This window comes from Dipodomys spectabilis, unplaced genomic scaffold, assembly GCF_019054845.1.
Source record: "Dipodomys spectabilis isolate Male_0828 unplaced genomic scaffold, ASM1905484v1 ptg000436l, whole genome shotgun sequence".
NCBI lineage: Eukaryota > Metazoa > Chordata > Mammalia > Rodentia > Heteromyidae > Dipodomys > Dipodomys spectabilis.
In genome coordinates, this window is record NW_024871113.1 from 3,739,539 (window position 1) to 3,762,006 (window position 22,468).

Below are 22,468 nucleotides of genomic sequence, written 5' to 3' on the forward strand. Positions count from 1 at the left end.
GGCAGGAAAGTCCGTGAGACTCATCTCCAATAAACCACTAGAAAACTGGAAGTGGAATTGTGTAGCTAGAGTGGTAGAGTGCTCACCTTGAGCTGAAGAGCTAAGGGGCAGTGCCCAAGCCAAGAGACCCATGACTGACAAAAAAAAAAAAAAAAAAGTTTTTCTTACAAAAACCCAAAGTGAAAATATAAACTACAAACCAGATTACAAACAACTCAGTAATAAGAACTGACAACAACAACAACACTCTCAGTAGTATGGAGAGGAGTTAAGAAAGGAAGATGAAAAACTGAGTATTTTGCAGAACAGAAATGATGCAACATGAAAAATATTCAATTTGTTAGTAGTAAGGAAAATGCACAGTCAAGTCACATAATATTCATCTTACACCTACCATACAGGCAATATTTAGGTCTTAGTAGCAAGTGAATGAGAAACCATATTATATAAATTCACATAACCATTTCGGAAATAACTTGGTATATCTTATAATGCATTAACCTGATCAGCCACATACCTTACAAAAATCCCACTTTGCTCTAGGCAGGTATTCTGAAGAAACTCTTGGACAAGCACATCAAGAAATTGTAGCAGTGTTTGTAAGGTGAAAGAACGGGGAAAATGAGCCAGTGACGAACTTGTTCAATGAAAAGATTAGACTCAGTAAGACTACATCACATCATGATACCATTCTTTATAAGGCTTACAAAGTAATGCCTCTGTCTGGACAGTTGACATGTTTTACTGGAAATTTGGTTTTTCTGTTTCTATGTTCTGCAGTAGTAGGTTGGTTCAGTAATATGTGAAACCTTAAAAAAGAAAAAAACAAAATTTTTGCATTATTCAAATAAGGTGGCTTCCCAAAGAGTATCTGTACATTCATTTACAGTAGTATGCTGAGGAAGACTGTTTAAATCTTTCATTCAAACTGTTTACTTTAGAAAATATGTTGCCAGTGGGAAAAAACCTTAATTCTCTGACAGATTTCACCCATAGAAATAGCTATAAATATGACTTTGACTCTCATCTGATGAAGGCCCATAATCAAGTAGAGATTTTAATCCTACAAGATCTTAACCAGTTCAAAGCCAGGCCAGCTAAGACTAAGATAGAGCCACTGGTACTCAGCTATAAATGGCTTTCAAAGATGAGTTTCAAGATGTTTTTAGCAAAAGGCAACATTGCTTAAAAAAAGCAGCTCAACTTTGCAAGGTTACTATTTGGAAGGACCATATTCACCCTAGTACAAATATATTATCATTTTCACATAGAACCAGTCAGAAATAACTGAGGAAACTTGCTTATGGTTATTGAAACAGCTGTCATCAGTTGTCTTTGCTGATTTTTATAGGTAATAAAAATTTATTTTCCATTAAATGGAAAGATCCTTTATATAAGGAGAAAAATATTACAATCTTAATGAGAGATAGAAAATAATTATGTAATATTTATAGAATTCTGTAACAACGATCAAATCATAAGCTAGAATTTCCTGCTAATAACAGATATACACATATTAATCAGAAATATCACTGATGTATCCTCAACTCTTCGAAATTAGTATGACTATGTTTTGGTGTGCTAGAGTATTATAACACTAATTTATTAATGGCCTTAAGAAAATATTAGAGAAGTTTTGTCACCATTTCTAATTTTACATGAAAAAGAGTCAGTTAATGATATCTCAATAAAGAATTAGTTTAAGTCAAAGGAAAAAAAATTGGCAGTACTGAGGTTTGAACTCAGGGCCTATGCATGCTTGCTAGGCAAGTACTCTACCATTAAAGCCATGTTTCCAGCCTCTTTTTTTTTTTTTTCCCGCTTTATGAGTAGGCTCTCCCACTTCTGCCCCAAATCAGCCTCTGACTATAGCATGTCTACTCCTGCCTGGCAGCTGGGATTACAGGCATACACCACCACACTCAGTTTGTTCTCTGAAAAAGGGTCTTGCTAACTTTCTGCTTGAGCTGCTCAAACCATGATCCTATTATTTCCATCTCCTAAGGAGCTGGGATTATAGGCATGAGCATAACTGGGCACCAGTGCCTCCTGCCTGTAATCCTAATTACTCAGGAGGGTAAGATTTGAGGATCTCAGTTCAAAGCCAGGCCAGATAGACAAATCTGAAGACTCTTACCTCCAATTAGCTAACAAAAAGCTAGAAGGGAAGGTGTGGCTCAAATGGTAAAATCCAATGGTAAAATCCAACATTTGACTGGAAAAAGCTAAGCAAGAAGAAAAGGTCCTGAGTTCAAGACTCAGTACAAGCACTAAAACATAAATAAAAAACAAACAACAACAATAAAAACCCCATGAGGAACCGTGTACAGCCTGGAAATACTCTTGAACTGATAAAATATAAAATTAGATTCTATATGCATTTTTACTTTATCATGCAAGTAAAAAAGAAAAAGCAAAGAAAATTCTTGATTTTATCATTTATAAAAAAGTTGTTCATGCTTTTGAATAATCTCTTATCTAGGTATTTAACAATATTAAAAATTCAAAATTCACTTGGAAATTAAGAGAATGAGTAAAACTCAGAGGGAATACAAAGTTTATTCAAATGTTAAGATTAGTTACATAATACAATAAAATTAGTAAAAAAAAATTCAATGTATTTAAAGTGACAGTGCAATACAGAAAAGCAGTGGTTTTAATAACTAAGTAGAGAATCACATACAAGAAGCTAGAAGGATTTCTGTTAAGAGTAATACAGAAGGCTAGGCACCCTGTTTCTTCCAGCTTCACATGATGCTGAGGCAGGAGCTTAGAAGCCCAGATGTATCAGGCTAGCCTGGACATCATAGTGAGACCCACCCATCTTAAGGGAAGAAAAAATAAGTAAATTTTTACTCTACCTCTTTTCCAGAGATAATTTCAGTATTTTAGCTCTATATTACACCACTTTTGGGTAGGAACTGTTACCACTTGAGGTTATACTGATTGGCATCACAAAAAGCAGTCACCCTTGACTATCTCATCTCCTCATCCTATGAACACAGGCAGCTACCCATTGAATCATCCTTTATTCTGATCCTCATTTCACATCTTAAAGAACATGTTTTAACCTCATAAAGAGACTGTATTTTATTCTATTTTTTTCCAGGCTGTCAGTTTCTTTGAGATTATGATCTGATATGTAACTTAGTAGACCACTGCATGTTTCCTCAATTCTACTTCTCTTCTGAGTACTTCATATTAGCAGGTAGCTAGGGTACCTACTAATTATGTGAGATGACCACTGTATAAGAAAAACCAGAAATTGAATACAACAAACTATACACTTAACAAAAGCAGAAATATTCTAAGAGGAAAAAAACACATCATAGTAAAAAACAAAATCCTTACCTCTGAAAATTAACATAACCTCTAAAATTAATATAACATGCACAACAGTATCAAGCATTATAATACAAGAGTTCCAACAGAGTTGAGAAATAGACAGCTGAAGCCAGGTTTTTATTTTATTTTTTGTGCCAGTCCTAGGACTTAAACTCAGGATCTGGGCACTGTCCCTGAACTTTTTTGCTCATGGTTAGTGCTCTACTACTTGAGTCACAGCTCCACTGCTAGTGTTTAACTGGAGGTAAGAGTCTCATGGGCTTTCCTGGCAGGACTGGCTTCAAACTGTGATCCTCAGATCTAAGCCTCCTGAATAGATAGGATTATATGCATGAGCCACCAGAACCTGGCCAAAGCCAGTTTTTTAAGACCTAATCTCCGTATCTAGTATAGTAAGTGCTGTAGAGTTCAGAAAAATATAGTTACTTGTACTACAGAACATTGGTTCAAAGCTAGCTATGGCTTATACACTGGCCCACTGGCTAACAGGAGAAACTTAAATTTGCTTTATGAAAGATTTATCTGCTAACACGAACCCTCTTATTTATTTATTTAAATTAATTAAATTTATTTTTAGATTTGATATGCCCAATAGGAATGATTTTTGGAACATGGCATTCTTCGATTCTTACAAGTCCAGGTTCTCATCTAATGAGTCAATGAACTTCAGGTCTAGATGGAGAGAGAAGTGTCTTTCACTGACTTATCTTCCCTATGAATGCAAAAACTTGACAGATGTGAACTACAATACATTCTAAGGCCTAACTAAAGGAAAATTTAGGAAGGCCTAAAGCTCTAAATATAAAATTGAATGTCTTAATATTCATAAAAATATACATATGAGTAGGCAATGTATAATGTTAGTTAAAACAATGAAGAGCTATTATGTCAGAAGGCTTACTGATATCCTAGCTTCAAACTAATTTACAGGAACAATTAAATTTCAATGAACATACTGGAGGGTATTAAACAATGAGAAAAAATGTTAATTGCATCCTTCTGTTTTTACCAGTCATGTTTTATTGCTTAATGACTGACTTGAATTAGAAGTAATCAATAAACTACAGCCTAAAAAGGGTTTTTGTAAAAATGCATTCATTTTCTGATTAAGTCCAGATCCATGCAGTTAGACACAACAGGATGAGATAAATTAATGAAAAAGGAAAACACAGATCCTAAATTCAAAATCTAATGATTAAATCAAAGAAGGAAGTTGAAGGCCTTTTCAGAACTCCTTATTTAAGAGACATATAATCTGAACTAGTCCTTTTCACACTATCTTGACTAGACGTTAAAATTACTAGAACTTGGGGAAGGGAAGGTGGCTCAGTGGTAGAGCACTTGCCTTGCATACCTGAGGCCCTGGGTTCGATTCCTCAGCATCACATAAGCAAAAAAAAAAAAAAAAGCCGGAAGTGGTAAAGTGCTAGCCTTGAGCTTAAGAGCTGAGGGACAGCACCCAGGCCCAGAGTTCAGGTCCCACGACTGGACCCGTCCCCCCCCCCCCAAAAAAATAAAATTACTAGAACTAAAGCCTTCACTCAGATTGTCTCTGCTTCACTTTTTGCATGAGATAGGAAAAAAACAAAACAAAATTGTAGACTTGTCAGGTAGATGGATAGCTAAGTCTTTTGGCATCCTAGCAATGCAAGTAGAAATTAAGGGCTTTTCATGACACTCTTCTAAGCACTCATGAAAGAGGACAAATAGCATTCAGAAAGACCAAGACATTTTACCTGTTTCTCCAAATATACAAGAAATTGAGAACTTACCATCTAGAATAAAAAGCAAGACCTAAACTTATAAGCACCAAGTAGAAACAGTCTTCAAAAGGAAGTTTCCTATGTTGAAAAAACAGATATAATCTCCCCACTCAAGAAAAAAGCTAATACTGTAGGCAAAAGAATATATAAAACTCCAAGCCCGGCACCAGTGGCTCATGTCTGTAATCCCACCTACTCAGGAGGCTGAGATCTGAGGATTGTGGTTCAAAGCCATCCCGGGGAAGAAAGTCTGTGAGACTCTTATCTCCAATTAACCACCAGAAAACCAGAAGTGGCACTGTGGCTCAGTGGTAGAGGGCTCACCTTGAGCTAAAGAGCTCAGGGACAGAGTTCAAACCCCACAACCGACCCCCCTTCCCAAAATATGTAAAACTCCACAAGTGATATTTTAATCACCCAAATAGACAAAGGTTTTTGGCACTACTTGAAGCATTTTTAAAAGTAGGCATGGTTTCAAGTTGGACTGTCATATTTCTCTACTCAATTATTTTTTAAAGCAGGAAGTACCATATTTAACTTTATGACTAAAATTCTTCAGCTATTATCCAAAGTTGTGTTTAGTCACATACAACAAAGGGATTCTAGTTGTAGTTGCAACCCACAAAGGTTCATAACACAATGTTGTCTCTCTTGGCTATCAGATATGACTGAATTGTTGGTGGCTGGAGTTGAAATCACATACAGTCAACTACATTATTGGATCCATGACCAACATCTCGAATTTGGTTAGTTAAACAGGCACACACAGCTACACCTGCTCCAGCTCTGCAGTGAGACACAGATCCAACAAGTTCCCATCTGAAAAATCAGAACAGAAAGAATGTTATCTTAAAACAAAGTATAATTTAGTCAAAATACCAGTCAATGACAAAAATTCCTCCTTATGAAACTGGTTTTAAAAGATAGAAAGCATCCAAAGGAAAGAAAAGTATTCCAGCTTTATATTAACAACTATGATGATCAGTATATGAGTCCCCCAGGTATCTAAGCTTTTACTTTCTATGGTTTCAATTTCCAGTAGTAAACTACAGTAATGAAAAATATTAAGTAGAAAATCACAGAAACAGACAACAAATAAGCTTCAAATTGCACATTGTTCTAAGCAGTGATGAAACCTCATATGGTCCCATTCTGTCTTGCCTGGACATCAATTTGTCCTCCATCCAGTGTATCTATTCTGTAGATGCTACCTACTTATGAGGCATTTGATATAACACCTATGAACTCTGGTGGTCTCACAGTGCTTTTGTTCATATCTTTATTTTACTTAATAATAATAATTCAAAGCAGAAGACTGACAATTTTATTACTGTATGCTGGTACTGTTGTTTTACTTTAGTTAGTTTCCATTGTTACTGTGGCTAATATACAAATCAAACTAAAGCACAGTATGGATGTATAGAAAAAACATAGCATATACAGTATACATAAAGTTTGATAATACTATCTGTGATTTAGGCATTACAGGGGACTGGTGTCTTTGAAGATATATCCACAGAGAGTAGAGGATTGCTCTATTTTTAATACTCTATTCTTGTAATCAACTATTCAAACAAGGAACATTACTTACTTATTCAGCACTGGGTCAAATGCTTCCACTGTATTTAAGTATGCATTACCATTATGGCCACCAACAGCAAAAATCTTGCCCATTACTGTTGCAATCCCTACTCCTCCCCTGGGAGTGGTAAGTGCTGCCACATAATCCCACTTGTTGCTTCGGGGGTCATACCGCTCAACTGAATTTAGAGGAGAATTATCATCAAAACCACCTATATAAAGAAATATTTTTAAAAAAGCATTATACTTTAGAGAAAGTGACCTCTACATCTCAATTCAATAGCTTCTAAAATCTATTTCAGAAAAGTTTAGAAAAAAAAATTAGAAAATAAAACCCAACACCTATCTAACTACTACCAAAAGTACTATTCAACTTTATTTATTTATTTATTTATTTATTTATTTATTTTTTGGGTCCGGTGGTGGGGTCTGAACTCTGGGCCTGAGCGCTGTCCCTCAGCTCTTCAGCTCAAGGCTAGTGCTCTACCACTTGAGCCACAGCACCACTTCCGGCTTTTTTTCTTTTTGCTTATGTGGTGCTGAGGAATCGAACCCAGGGCCTCATGCATGCAAGGCAAGCGCTCTACCACTGAGCCACCTTCCCAGCCCTATTCAACTTTATTGACTTAAAAAATTTAAAGTGAAAAACATTGCAGGGGCTATATCTGAGCAATTGTTCATATAATTTTCTCCTTGGTTGACTAGGAGCAAAGAAGGCTGAAATTCCTTCTCTGTACATTTTATTTTTTAATAGTAAAAAGGCTTAATAAGGAAAGTCTAGCTATCTTTATATAATGACTCATCCAGGTATTGAAAAAACTATCTATTTGCTTCTTTTAATACTTATTGATAGTATGACAGAGATGTTGGTCTAACAGTTTAATATAATCCTAAGGAATATATACAGATTATGACTTCAACAATGCTCTCTTTCACACACTGGTACTCTACCACTTGAGTCATGCCTCCAGTCCAGCTTTATGGCTGACAGAAATCACATGGACTTTTCTGCTCTGAATACCTTTGAACCATGGTCCCCCCCACTCTCAGCCTCCTGAGTGGCTAGGATTAGAGCCACTGACTCCTAGGTAACAATGTTCTCTTCTTAAGATTCCTTATAAGTCTAAATGAATAATAGCTCTCTTTGGTGTGATCCAGCTTATTTTCCTGAGATTGTCATATTATTTGTTTCTTTTTTTAAAAAGCAACAGATCATTTAGACGTAATCAAATGAAAGTTCTCTAGGATTCAATTTTACTAAATCCATTATGAACTAAACCTAATTTAATGTGAGTAATCTGATGAGTTGGTTGTTTTTTCTCTTTTTGTGCCAGTCCTGGGGCTTGAACTCAGGAACTGTCATTGAGCATTTTTGCCTAAGGTTAGTACTCTACCACTTGAGCCACAGATCCATTTATAGCTTTTTGCTGGTTAATTGCAAATAGTCTCATGGACTTTCTTGCCTGGGCTGGTTTCAAACCTCAGTCCTTACATATTAGCCTCCTGATTAGCTAAGATTATAGGTGTGAGTCACCAGTGCTTGGCGCCGATGAATTTCGACAAATGTTTATCACAGTATCACTACAACTATAATATTTTTCATCATAAAGAGTGATAACTACTGGGCACCACTGGCTCACACTTGTAATCCTAGCTACTCAAGAGACTGAGATCTGAGGATCTCAGTTTAGGCATGAAAAGTCTAAGCCAGTTTAGGCATGAAAAGTCTATGAGACTCTTATCTCCAATTAACCACCAAAAAGGCAGAAGTGCAGCTGTGGTGCAAGCGGTAGAGCACTAGCCTTGTGAGAAAAAAAAAGAAAGAAAGCTCAAGACCGCATCTAGTCCCTGAGTTCAAGTCCCAGGATCTATAAAAAAAAAGTTAAAACTAAATATAAAAAATAAAGTTAAAACAGGGATACAGGAGGACCCATTGCAACAATGAGATGTACAAGTCGTTATGTCGAAAAACGAACTTTACAACTTTGGTGGGGGGGACGGGGGGGGGGCGGGGGGGAGAGGATACAAAGGGATGGAAAAGGGAAACAAAGTAGAAGGCTACAATGCTTGATAAGAAATGTGCTCATTATCTTACCTGTAATTGTAATCCCTCTGTACAGTATTTTCACAATAAAAATATATATAAAAAAATAAAGTTTTAAATGAAAAAGCATTAACGCCATAAATGTTGACCTTAAGAATTCAAAACATCTCAGGACTAACTCTACTAAAGGGTAAATGCAGTAGAATCTTTGTTATTGAGTTGCATTATGACATTTTTCATCGCATATCCTGATATATTAAACCAGAGAAATATCATCCACTCACCAACAACATATAGACAGCCATGAAGTTCACTAACTCCATTGCCTGCTCTTCGTTGACCCATTTCTTTAACATCTATCCATTTATCCAGATGTGGATCATACCTCTCCACACTAGATAAGGAAGCCACTCCATCATTGCCACCCACTGCATAAACATGGTTCTAAATGGAGAAAAATGAGCAAAACATATCACATTAGATTTTGAATGGATTTATATAACAACAGAATATGTAAGAAAGTAGAATTTCATGAACTATATGGCAGAATCTGCAGGCTGGTGATGAGAATATGTATCAGACCATTCTTTAATTTATTATAGATGTGATGAAATGCAATTCAAGTGTTTTGTTGCTGTACAACTTACAACTAGAGCCACAGAGCCCACTCCTCCACGGGGAGTATTCATTGGTGCCACTGTACTCCACTGATCAGATTCTATGTCATATCTCTCCACATCACTGAAGCAGGTATTGTCATCTAACCCTCCAATTGCATAAATTGGGCCTCCTAAGGAGGCTAAGGCAATTCCTCGTCTGCAAAAACAATAAGATACCTTTCAGCATCCAAGTTTCTTTCCAGGAAAAAAGTAGCAAAGAAAAATATACTAATGTAAGTCATTTATCATAGTAACCGTCAAAGAGTACAGTTTATTTTCATTGCAGACTGATCAAAGCTTTTGAAGAGGTGGCACTATGGTTACCAAAATATCTTAACTGTGAGTGAATAGTTCGCTTAAAGTTGTACAGTATACAGCCTACACAAAGTATTGTGTTTAGATTTTCATCGTTATTATAAAGGTGATATACAGAGGGATTAGTTTTGTAAGCCAGGTTATGAGTATATTTGTTTTTGGAGTGTCACTCCTTCTCTCTTTTTCCTTCCCTACACAAGCTATTTTAAACTTGCCTTAAGCTTTCTTTGTTGTTGTTTGTTAGTTCCTTTGTTTTGGTGCTAGTAATTTAACCCAGGCCTTCTGCATGCTCAGCATACACTCTACCAGTGAGTTAAACCCCTTCTACACTCAGATCAAATAAAGTAAAATCCAATGAAATAGCACAAAGGAGTCCAGAATATTCCATTTGTAAATATACAGTTGCAACTGCTGTATAGGTCAAAAGCCAGCTTTCATTCTGAATTGAGGTAACTTCACAGCTCATTTTGTTGCAGGGTTTTACTATACTATCATGTAAGAGAATAGTCATTTTTTCTTTTACAACCTTTATAAGCACCAGCTGCTAACTAATCTTTTCTTTTGAGACATTATTTTGTTTGTGGAAATTTAGCCCATATAAAAAGCTAACTGATTACTACTGTGATCAGAAGAAAAGTCTGTTTCTTGAAGAATACATTGTAGCAATCAAATATTGAATTCTTTAAAAACTATTATCTGTCACTAATTTGGTTGCCAAATAATGCACCTTATAAATCTCAACTATTTCTTCTTCATTTGAGGCAAAGCCTCAACAATGCCTAGCTCATATCTAATGCTAAGTATTCTCACAGGTTGATTATCCATCATCTGAAATAATTTGAAACCAAATTCTAGAGTTTGGAATAACTACTTATCAGCTGAGTACCCCTAATCCAAAAAATTGAAACTAAAAAGTGTTTCAAAATATGAATCATTTTGAAAGCTAACAATAAAAAATTCCCATTATAAAGCAAACTCAATTTCAGACTTTCAGAACAGGAACACTCAAGTCTGTAGCAAAGAATGTGAGTATTCCAGACATCCTAACACTATGTATATCAGTGTCCTAGGACAGTCTCTTATCCTCTAGTTAGGAACTTCCAAGTCTGTGTAAACATGCGACACCATCTCTATGACATAATTGTGTTAGGTTAGGAAGAATGTTTAATAGTTCTCTCTCCCTCACAAACCACAGAAAAAGATGACATTATTAGCATTGTACGGCAAAAAAGATGTTCTAGCTTAATCTAATCAGAAGTGACTAGAGCAGAGGTTCTTACACATTGGAGTCAAAAACTTAAAAGAACTTGGGTTCAGCATGCTGAGTAAACATGAAAAAAATTATGTCAAAATACATACTAAGGAAGTGGCACTGTGGCTTTAAGTGGTAGAGCGCTCACCTTGAGCAGAAGAGATCAGGGACAGCACCCAGGCCCAGAGTTCAAATCCCATGACTGACAAAAACAAAACAAAAACAAAAAACAAAACAAAAAAACACATACCAAAAGATTGGATAGCTAATATAAACGCTCAAGATTTTAAAAGAATAACAAAATTCAACTGCTATTTTGGTAAGAAAAGTTTCATTCAATTCTTAACTAAAAATCAACTTAAAAGATTATGATAAAGAGACATGGTAATAAAAATGTTCTTTGGGCTGGGTGTTCCATGGCTCAGGACTATAAACCTATTCAGGAGGCTGAGAAGAGTGGAACTGAGTTAATCCAATCCAAGCAGAAGTATGTGAGATTCCATCACTATTAACCAGTAAAATGCTAGAAGCATGGCTCTGAGTTTAACCTCTGGTACACACACACACATACACATACACACACACACACACACACACACACACAAATTTGTAGTTACCAAGTAGTATAAAGCAAGCCTTATTGAAGTATTAAAATGTCATCTATAGGTAATAAGTGGTAATAGCATTTTTTAGTACTAATTTTCCCCCTAGTATTTTCTCATAAAAAAGTTCTCTGCTGCATAGCTCTCTTCTAATTCCTATTTTTCTGTTTTTCATATTTCAATACATGAAAAAAAACTCTTTGTAAAGTTAAGTAAGAATAGAAAAGTGCGCCAGGCACCGGTGGCTCACGCCTGTAAAATCCTACTCAGGAGGTTGAAATCTGGGGATAGTGGTTCAAAAGCAAGATGGGGCAGGAAAGGCCATGAGACTCTTATCTCCAATAAACTACTCAGAAAAACTGAAGTGGTGCAGTGGCTCAAGTGGTAGAGCACTCCCCTTAAGCTGAAGAGCTGAGGGATAGTGTTCAGGCCCAAAGTTCAAGCTCCATGACTGACAGAAAAAAAAAAAAGGAAAATTGCAATATACCCACGTGCCATTGTGACTGAGGGTTGAACCTAAAGCCTCACACATGATAGGCAAGCATTCTTCCACTAAGCTACAATGTGGTGAAGCGAACTTGTAATTCCCAGTTAGGAATATAAGGATCATGGTTCAAGACCAACAAAGAAAAACGGTAGAGACAGTATCTGAAAAACAAACTCAAAGCAAAAAGGGCTGCAGGCATGGCTCAAGTGGTAGAATGCTTGCAAGGCAAGGGTGAGGTAGAGTTCAATCTCAAGTACTACCAAGAAAAAAATTGTTAAACAGGATAGAAAATGAACTATACAACTTATGAATGGGGATGGGAGGGAAAAACTGGGAGAGCAAGGGAAGAGGTGACATTGTCCAAAAAGAAATGTACTTTTTACCAGATGTATGTAATTATAACCCCGCTGTACATCACCTTTATAATAATAAAAACTTAAAAAAAAAAAGCAGGTTCCAGGCACCGGTGGCTCACACCTGTAATCCTAGCTATTCAGGAGGCTGAAATCTGAGGATCACAGTTCAAAACCAGCCCAGGGAGGTAAGACTGTGAGACTCTTATCTCTAATAAACCACTAGAAAACCAGAAGTGGCACTGTAGCTCAAGCGGTAGAGTGCTAGCCTTAAGCGCAGGGACAGCGCCCAAGCCCAGGGTTCAAGCCCCACGATGGACAAAAAAAAAAAAAATGAGTGAAGAAGCTGGGTGTTGGAGGCTCATGCCTAGTCAAGATATGTAGGTGGCTGAGATCTGAGGACCACAGTTTGAAGTCAGCCTAGGTAAGTTTATTAAGACTCTTATCTACAATTAACCATCAAAAAGTCAAAAGTAAAGGTGTGGCTCAAGTGATAGAGTGCTAGCCTTGAGTGAAAAAGCTAAGACACAGTACCCAAGCCCCAGTACTGGCACCAAAAAGAAAAAAACTATATGAACAATATTTTAAACATGGTAAAATATATATATATATATATATATATATATATATATATATATATATATGTATATGTGTATATATATACTTCAGACCTAAATTCATTGTTGTATGTAAGAGAGGCATTTCCAGTAAAACCAGAGACAAAAACAAAGCAAAAGAAATCTGTTTCTGCTACTACTCATACTGTATTATATTACAAGCCAACAGAATCAGACAAGAAAAACAATTTGAAATATAAGAATACACGGGGAAATAGGCAAAAGTTGAATATGATCTACAGAATAATTAACAGTACTACATCAACTCTAATTTTAATCATTATGCTGGCTATGTAAGATGTTAGCATATAGGAAGCTGGGTGAAAGGTAGGTTCAAGGTATGTATTCTTTATCTTGACGCTACTGGCATTTGGGGTCGGATAGTTCGGGCTGTCCTGTATATCATAAGATCTTTTGCTTCTGGCAACATGCCCACCCTTAAACTGTGACAACAAAAAAATATCCTCAGTCACTGTAAAATGTCTCATAGAGGATAAAAATTATTTTTGCTAAGAACCACTAGTACATAGAAGCTTTACTATTTTTGCAACTTTTCTGAAAGCAATGCTTCAAACAAAAAGGGTTTTTAAATTATTTTTTTAAGCAATGCTAGTCCGGCACTATGGCTCATATCTATAATCCTAACTACTTGGGAAACAGCAGAAGGATCCATTTCTAGCCAGGTAGGACAAAAAAAGTTAGCCAGGGGTGATGGCATACAGGAAGCCTAGCTAAGAAGAGAAACCCTTCTAGAAAAACAACTAAAGAAGAAAAGGGTTGGGGTCAGAGCTCCTGGTAGAGTGTTTGCTTCAAGGCCCTGAGTTCAACTCCAGGACTGGCAAAAAAAAAAAAAAAGAAAAAAAAAAAAAAGAAAGAAGGAAAAAGCAATGCTTAAGTAAAAAATGTAACTAAGGGCTGGGAAGGTGGCTCAGTGGTAGAGCCCTTGCCTGGCATGCATGAGGCCCTGGGTTTGATTCCTCAGCACCACATAAGCAGAAAAAAAAAAAGCTGGAAGTGGCACTGTGGCTCAAGTGGTAGATTGCTAGCCTTAAGCTGAAGAGCTGAGGGACAGCACCCAGGCCCAGAGTTCAGGCCCCACGACCAGACCCCCCCCCCAAAAAAAATTTTTGTTTAACTAATTTTACTATATGCCAAAATACCATTCCATGCTTTAAAAATAAAACTTCTGTAAGAACGAAGTTTTAGAAGGTAAAGTTTCTAAAATTAAAAGAAAAATGGAAAAGTTAAGTCCTTTTAATATTAAGACAACCAATTTCCCACCTCAGACCCAAAAGGCACTTTCCATGCTTATCTACCTCTTAGTATTCATTGACGCCTTCATCATCCATTTATTAGTGAGAGGATCAAACATCTCCATACTACCTAAATGTTCATTTCCGTCATGTCCACCGACTGCATACACTTTACCTGTCAAATAAAAGTAGTCCCATGTGATTCCAAACAGAGAAATAGTACTGCTATTTGCATATAAATAATATACAACTAGAATGTCATGACAAATTGACTTAATAACTGCTATGTTGTTCAATATTATCAATGTCATTCAGTAGTTAAATGAAAACAAAAGTAAATTTTCACTAACATTCAATTCTATAGTTACTTAATTGCTTTCAAACACTAATTTCTTGAGCTTCTGAACTTTTTATTACATAGTAGATTAAATCATTATTCATGATTTCAAAAATGCTTACTAGAGTGGAAACATGCTTATAACATGTAAATATAAAACTTAACTATAATCAAGTTTCTTGTAAATGAAACAAAAATACTCAGAGAAAATATTAGGTGACTAAAGTGTTAATTACAACTACTTTTAGTACTTGTGTTACAGACGATTTTTAATTTTTTCTAAAAATTCTTCTATATTTCTCTCAATAAGCATTGTGTACTTACATAATCAGGAAAAATAATATTTAAATGTTTCTATTCATTTTTAGCTAAAATCTCATAGCAATAAAAAAGCTATATATACTTGTCATTTGAATTCAATAAAAATATTTCCTTACTTTGATTTATTTTATTTTTTTGTTGTTCATGGGGCCTGATTTCTGGGCCTGGGCACTGTCCCTGAGGTCTTCAGCTCAAGGCTAGCACTGTACCACTTGAGCCACAGTGCTACTTCCAGCTTTTTCTGCTTATGTGGTATTGAGGAATCAAACCTAGGGCCTCATGCATGCAAGGCAAGCACTCTACCACTGAACTACCTTCCCAGCCCTGACTGGTTTTTTTGAAAATATAATTCAGAATTTACATATTTATTTAGTACTGAGGATTGAACCCAGTGCCTTTGGGCATGCAAGGCAAGTGCTTTATTACTGAACTTCCTATCTAGCCCTTCTTTTTCTAGAGACAAGGGTATTCCTTTATAGTACAGGCTGGCTCAAATTTGCAACTCATTTGCCCCTGCCTTCTGGGTGCTGGGATTACAGATGTGAACCACCAGACCTTGTCAGAAGAGTTGAACTCATATCCCTTTTCTTGCTATACATCTCCATATTTATACACTTTTCAACAGGTTATACCATGAATATCTGTGGGAGCAAAGGAAGTAAATAACCAGTACCCAAATATTTTTATTGATATATTCTAACTTTTACAATTTAGCAACTTTCTTCTTTATAGGATAACAAGAACACTGCAATCATGTGATTTGCTTTTATGTAGTCATATACCCACCTTCAACAGAGATTACACCCACATGTCGCCTTCGGCTATTCATTTCTGGTCCAAAGAACCAACTGTTTTTGTTGATAGAATAGCATTCAATACTCCGAAAGGGGTCTCCAGATCCACCTCGACCACCAACACAAAACAGCACACCTAAAGTTAAAGGCACAAGATAGAGATAAAAACTTTTAGTGTGGAAAAAATAGCAGTCAAAATTTTGAGTAATTGGATAAGATGAATTGGATAACATTCTGTGTGAAATTACTAGAACTATTTTTCTTTCCTCCCCTTTAGTTGAACTTTTCAAATAATAAGATATATTGACTATCTCTTATAATAAGCTAACACCCCAACACAGTATGGTTTATATCTTCATTTACTCAGCAAAACTGATCTTGTAGTTTGTCCTAACAAACTCAATCCACTTATAAATCAATTCATTTCTTATTGAACACTAATGTAATATTTGGTATGTTGATAATGCTGGGTTTCTCTTTTTGGAAATTCCTTACTTTATTATTATCTATAATATCCAAGTCTCCTTTTGTTTCCTAACATAGTTCCTTCTTTTTTACTTTTCATGTTTTATTCTTTTTTTGTGTGTGTATGCTGGACCTGGGGCTTGAACTCAGGGCCTGTGTGCTGTCCTTGAGCTTTTATGCTAAAGGTTAGCTCTCTACCAGTTGAGTCATAGCTTTACTTCCAGCTTTGTTTTGTTGTTAGTTAACTGGAGGCAAAAATGTCATAGACTTTGCTGTCGGGGCTGGTTTTGAACCTCAATCCTCAGATCTCAAGCCTCCTGAGTACTAGGATTATAGGCATGAGCCACCAGCACCCTGACCTATGTTTCATTCTCAGTTCACGTATGTTTTCTGTGTATCTTCCAAGGCACATGTCCCAAAGGTGCCTCATATCTAGGACAGTCAAAACAAAGTCTCTTCTAACCTACCTAAATCTCTTCCTTTCCTGCAGTGTCACACCTCTGCCTTTCTATTACCACGGCTACTATCTTAGTTCAGGCCTTCAGCAGCTATTAGTCATAGCATTGCAAGATCTTGTCATCTGTTATCATTTTCAAGATATTTTGCTTTCAGATTATCAACAGCTTTCCACTTCTTCCATTAAAAAACAAGTGAATACCACTTAATCATATATTTAAAAATGATGAAAATGAGCTAGGTGCTGGTGGCTCACATCTGCAATCCTAGTTACTCAGGAGGCTGAGATCTGAGGATTGTGGTTCGAAGCCAGCCTAGGCAAAAAAGTCTGAGAGACTACTATCTCCAATAAACTACTGAAAAAAGCTGGAAGTGGCACTATGGCTCAAGTGGTAGAGTGCTCGCCTTGAGCAAAAAAGCAGCTCAGGGACAGCACCTACGCCCAGAGTTCAAACCCCAGAACTGGAAAAAAAAAAAGTGAAAATGATAAATTCCATGCTGTATATTATAACTAAAAAAAAAAAGGAAAAATCACTTAGCTTTAGTGTGATTCAGATTCATCTTAAGGGCACAAAACACAGACTGGCCACTTCTACCACTATGAAAAGCCTTACAAAATAAAACCTGAGGGCTGGGGATGTGGCTCAGTGGAAGAATGCCTACCTAACATTCATAAAGGCCCTGGGTTTGATCCCTAGCATCGAATATGCACAAAAGGTAAAGCCTTAGCACAGTAGTCCCTTCAGGATATATCTGGTCTAGTTCAGTATTCCAAGTCTCTTTCTTTGGTATTCCCATAGTACTTTTGGCAATAGTCATTCGCTTAGCACTCTATTCTATGACAACTATCTCCAGTCTTAACTAGGTAATGGATGTCTATTAGGCATATATATACTAACTGGGACTAGCATAATGACTGGTGTGTACTAGATGAGGCATTCAAGGGACAAAAAACAGACTTTTTCCCTGACCTTTAAATTGTTTATAAATAAACTGAAACCTTGAAAATGAAAAATATGTTTTAAATTACAGATACTTAATGATGCTACTGGTAGTGTGATCCCAGTCTTTATTTAAGTAAAACCAATATTTCAGCTATGGGTCATCTTGGAACACAACATGAAAGAAAAAATAAAATGGAAATAAAATATCAGGATTCAAAATCCTTTCTCTATTATTTTTCTGTATGGTCTTAGCATACTCTTAACCTAAGTCTTCTCATCTATAAGTGGAATAACACTATCTAGCTCCCAATGGTTGACTCCTTTGTCAAAATCAACTAATGTTTTTGCAATAATGTAATGCCACATATATAAGTGTCTCGGATACTATCATACAATCTATACCGTTGACATTTTAAATTCGAATCTGGATTTGAAAAGAGCTTGCCTATCATGTTCTCCCTGATATGTGAAAGTTAGATCTAAAATGTACTAGGTTATGACAAATTAGACAGCATTCTAGATACTCACATATAATGAGACCAAAAGATGATAGTTGTAGGAGAGAATCACAAAGGTGCATACCCAAGCACCTCTTCATATGTATATAAAATACATACTGAAACAAACTCCAAAGATATGGAAACAAAGAACTTTTTTTCTTAATTTGTTTTATCTTTTTCTGATGATTCTATATTCTTTACCTTATATACAGTGCATTCACATGCACATCTGTGGGAGGGTGAGGAAAGGGCACAGAATCCGAGGAAAAAGGGTGGAAAAGTACAGCAGTGGAATGCACTAATGAAAGTGAACTATGCAACTCGTGGGTGGAGATGGTGGGGGGCGGAGAGGAATTGTAGTGAATGAGGAAGCAGATAATATGATGCATGTAAATGTAACCCCACAGTATATCCCCTCTAAATAACAATAAAGTAAATTTAAAAAATAAGAAGAGCATGCCAAGCTTACATAGACCATGTGTTTGATCCTCAGCACCAAACAAAACAAACAAAAAACTACCATATTTATAAACAAGTATTTCCTTTTGTTGCTGAAGTCAGGTTATTTTATGGATCTCATTACTTACTAACTGTATTAGCAGCAAACATACTCAGAATTCCTCTTCTAAATTTTTTTTATTGTTATAAAGGTGACATACAGAGCATAGTTACCTGTTACTCATTACTTAAGTCAGGTAATAAGTACATTTTTTTTTTACAATGTCACTCCTTCCCTCACTCTCTTCCTGTTTTTCCCTCTCAGAATTTCTCTTGCTAAGTAACTCAGCCTTATTTATAGTCTCTCATTCCTTAAGTATGTTATTCTTTTTTTTTCTTAATTTTATTTATTTTTTATTATGAAAATACTGTACAGAAGGGTTACAATTACATGGGCAAGATACTGAGTACATTTCTTGTCAAGCATTGTAGCCTCCTCCTTTGTTTCCCCTTCCCATCCCTTCCCATCCTCCCCCTATCCTCCCACCCAATCCTCCCCACCCCCCCCCAAAGTTGTAAAGTTCGTTTTCGACATATTGACTTGTACTTCTCAAGTATGTTATTCTTTATAAATATAAAAAATATAACAACATCAATTATTTTCTTGGGGAAATACAAAGTCCTCAAGACTGGAAAATAAAGGCAAATGTACATTCTTCCTAAAATATAGCAGCTCTAGATTCTAAGTGTTTAATATGGTCCATTACACAAATGTTAGACTTGTTTCATATCTTTATTGGTAAACTGAAAAAAAAAATATTGCCAGGTGCCAGTGGCGCACACCTGTCATCCTAGATACTCAGGAGGCTGTGGTCTAAGGATCACAGTTCAAAGCTAGCCCAGGCAGAAAAGTCCACAAGACTTACCTCCAGTTAACTATCAGAAAATCGGAGGTAGCACTGTGGCTCAAAGTGGCAGAGCACTAGCCTTAAGCAAAAACGCTCAGGGACAGTATCCCAATCCTTGACTTCAAGCCCCATGACCAACAGGGGGAAAAATATATTTAAATATGTAATCTGTGTCAAGCACCATGCTTGTACTAGGATAAATATCAAAACAAAATAGTTATATACACCTTTGAAGAACTCAAGGCATGTCAAATAAATGGATTACAATGCAACATAGTAAAACAAATTCAAAGTGCTCTAAAGGTCTAACAGAAAAGCTAATTCTGCCTAGAAGAATCATGAAGACTCCAAAGGAAGAGAAATATAAGTAGTCTCTTAATATTGTATAGGATTAGTTTAGTTTAGTTTTGCCTTTTTTAAAGAGCTTACTGGCTGGGCACCTGTGGGGCCATGCCTATAATGCTAGTTAGTTAGGAGGCTGAGATCTGAGGATTACTGTTCAAAGCTAGCCCAGAAAGAAAATTATGAGACTCCTATCTCCAATTAACCACCCAAATGCCAGAAGTGGAACTGTGACTCAAGTGAGAGAGCACCAGCATTGTGCAAAAAGGGTCAGACAATGCCCAGGTCCTGAGTTCAAGCGCCAATACCAACACTTTTAAAAAAGAAGAGCTTACTGGAGCTAGGCATGTAGTACATTCCTGTAATCCCAGCACCTGGGTAGTTATGGCAGGTGAGCTTGAGACCAGTTTGAGCTACATAATGAGATCCTGTTTCAAAAGAGAGGGAGGGAGGAAAGGATACTGAAAAGAAAGGAGGGAGAGAAAGGGAAAGGGGGGGGGGAGAAAGGGAGGGATGAAAATACTACCTTAATTGGTACAATGACCTAAATTATATACACATATATAAAGACATATATACTTCCTTGCCAATTATTACTTTGAGGCAATTAGATGCTAATTATCTTACAGTTAAGTTTGGGCATACATAAATAACCTTTATAGTCCCAAAAGAAGTGAAAAATAAGGGTAGTTAATTACCAGCTGTATGCTTCCTTGGAGTGGTCCGAACAGAGTATTCAAAGTCAGGTATTGCTCTGCTACTCAGATGAAGGTGATAATTTCTTGCTTCGTCCAATAAATCTCTACATTTAAGATTCTGCTTGACAATCTGTTCTTTTGCTACAACACCCATAAGAAATTCAACTGGCAATAATGGCAGACGGACCTAAGAGCATGAATAACTGTTAATTTAAATAGCAATTGCTTATTCTCCATATTTACTATCTTTTCTTTTTGTTTTTGGTCAGACATGGGGCTTGAACTCAGGGCCTAGGTGCTGTCCCTGAACCTCTTTGTGCTCAAGGCTAGGGCTCTATCACTTGAGCCACAGCACCACTCCAGGTTTTGAGTGGTTAACTGGAATAAAAATCTTATGGGGTCTTTTCTGCCTGGGCTGGCTTCAAATCAAGATCCTCAGATCTCAGCCTCCTGAGTAGCTAGGATTATAGGCGTGACCCACCGGCACCCAGCTTTTTTTTTTTTTCCTTTAAGTTTCTGTGTGTGTGTATGTGCCCGCGTGCGCGCGCACACACACGTGTGCTGCTAGTAGGTCTTCAACTCAGGGCCTGACACTGGCTTAGCTTTTTCTCAAGGCTCTACCACTTGAGCCATACTTCTACTTCTGGCATTTTGGAGACTAATTGGAGATTAGTCTTTTTATCTGATTTGTCTGCCTAGGCTAACCTTGAACTTCCATCCTCAGATCTCAGCCTCCTAAATAACTATGATTATAAGCTTGAGCTACTAGGCCCTGGCCTGTTTTAAACTTCTCTAGGGCTAGGGGATATAGCTCAATGGAAGAGTATTTGTCCATCATGTGTAAGGCCCTGAATTTAATCCCCAATACTACAAAAATAAAAACAATCCCAGCATGATGGCAGACATAGGTAATCCCAGCTTCTTAGGAGGCAGGGACAGAAGGATTCTGAGTTCAAGACCAGCCAGCAATTCTAGCTACTCAGAAGTAAATCCAGCTCAGGCAGAAGAGTCTGTGGAACTCATCTCCAATTAACTACCAAAAAGCCAGAAGTGATAGTGTTAAGTCTTGAGCACAAAAAAAGCTCAGAGATGGTGCCCAGGCCCTGAGTTCAAGCCCCAGGGATGGCAAAAAAAAAAAAAAAAAAATTCTTTGAAACAGGGCTGGGAATGTGGCTTAGTGGCAGAGTATTTACCTAGCATATATGAGGCCCTGGGTATAATTCCTCAGTGCCAATAAACAAAAGAATAAAAAAATTTAAAAAAATAAAAAAAATCTATGAAACAAAACGGCAATGTGGCTCAGTGCTAATAAGCACTTGACAAGTATGTTTGAAGTCCTGGGTTCAATTTAGTACTAAAAAATTCATTGTAATTATAATCATACTTTGAATATATTTAAATTCTCTACCCATAAACATCTAAAATGGTAACAATGGTAACTATAAGCAATCTTGTACTTGCTATCTGTAAAAGTTGATAACACTATTAAGAAATTTTTTATTAAAATTGATATTATCAAGTACAAGGCTTTCACAAAGCATTTAACTTGTAAAAACTGAGTAATAACATTCCTCTTGTAGATACCACCATTGTACTTCTGAATAAATGAAAGGAGAAAACTTTCGAGGGAAAACAGAAGAAGCAGAGAATAGGAAGAGGGAAGGAAAAGGGAGGGAGAGAAAACAAAGAAAAAACAAGACAGACACTAAAAGAAATATTTATTACTTCCTCATCCAAGTCTCCCCCACTTGAAAATTTTGTAATAGTAATTAAAAAACACATTTTTGAGGTTGAAAAAGTCAAACGATGAGGGTAGAAAATGGAAAAGTGATGTTTAATGAGTCCAAAATAAATCTATATGCATTAGGAATAAGCACTCATATTACCAAATAATACATTAAAATATTAAAATATTACTGTGAAGCCAATTCCTTAGAACCATTTCTAGTAGTATATTCATTTAAATCATTCAGATGTAGCTGGGAGCCAGTGGC

At 36.5% G+C, this 22,468-nt stretch overlaps 1 protein-coding gene across 4 annotated transcripts in view; it reads right to left on the reverse strand.

Moving 5' to 3' along the window:
* Window positions 1-674: 674 nt before the first annotated feature.
* The window catches only part of Klhl8 (kelch like family member 8), a 52,508-nt gene continuing 30,714 nt past the window's right edge, over window positions 675-22,468 (reverse strand). For 3 of the 4 annotated variants that reach the window (XM_042668446.1, XM_042668444.1, XM_042668445.1), the window contains exons 5-12: window positions 20,475-20,661; window positions 15,716-15,859; window positions 14,335-14,446; window positions 9,381-9,549; window positions 9,018-9,177; window positions 6,700-6,901; window positions 5,812-5,927; window positions 675-809 (exon numbers count right to left, since the gene is read on the reverse strand). In XM_042668446.1, coding sequence (XP_042524380.1) covers window positions 793-809; window positions 5,812-5,927; window positions 6,700-6,901; window positions 9,018-9,177; window positions 9,381-9,549; window positions 14,335-14,446; window positions 15,716-15,859; window positions 20,475-20,661 — 1,107 coding nt within the window. In that variant the 3' untranslated portion in view covers window positions 675-792. Of the gene's footprint in view, window positions 810-5,494; window positions 5,928-6,699; window positions 6,902-9,017; window positions 9,178-9,380; window positions 9,550-14,334; window positions 14,447-15,715; window positions 15,860-20,474; window positions 20,662-22,468 lie in introns of those variants that run through there. The other variant, XM_042668447.1, reaches the window with a different exon arrangement.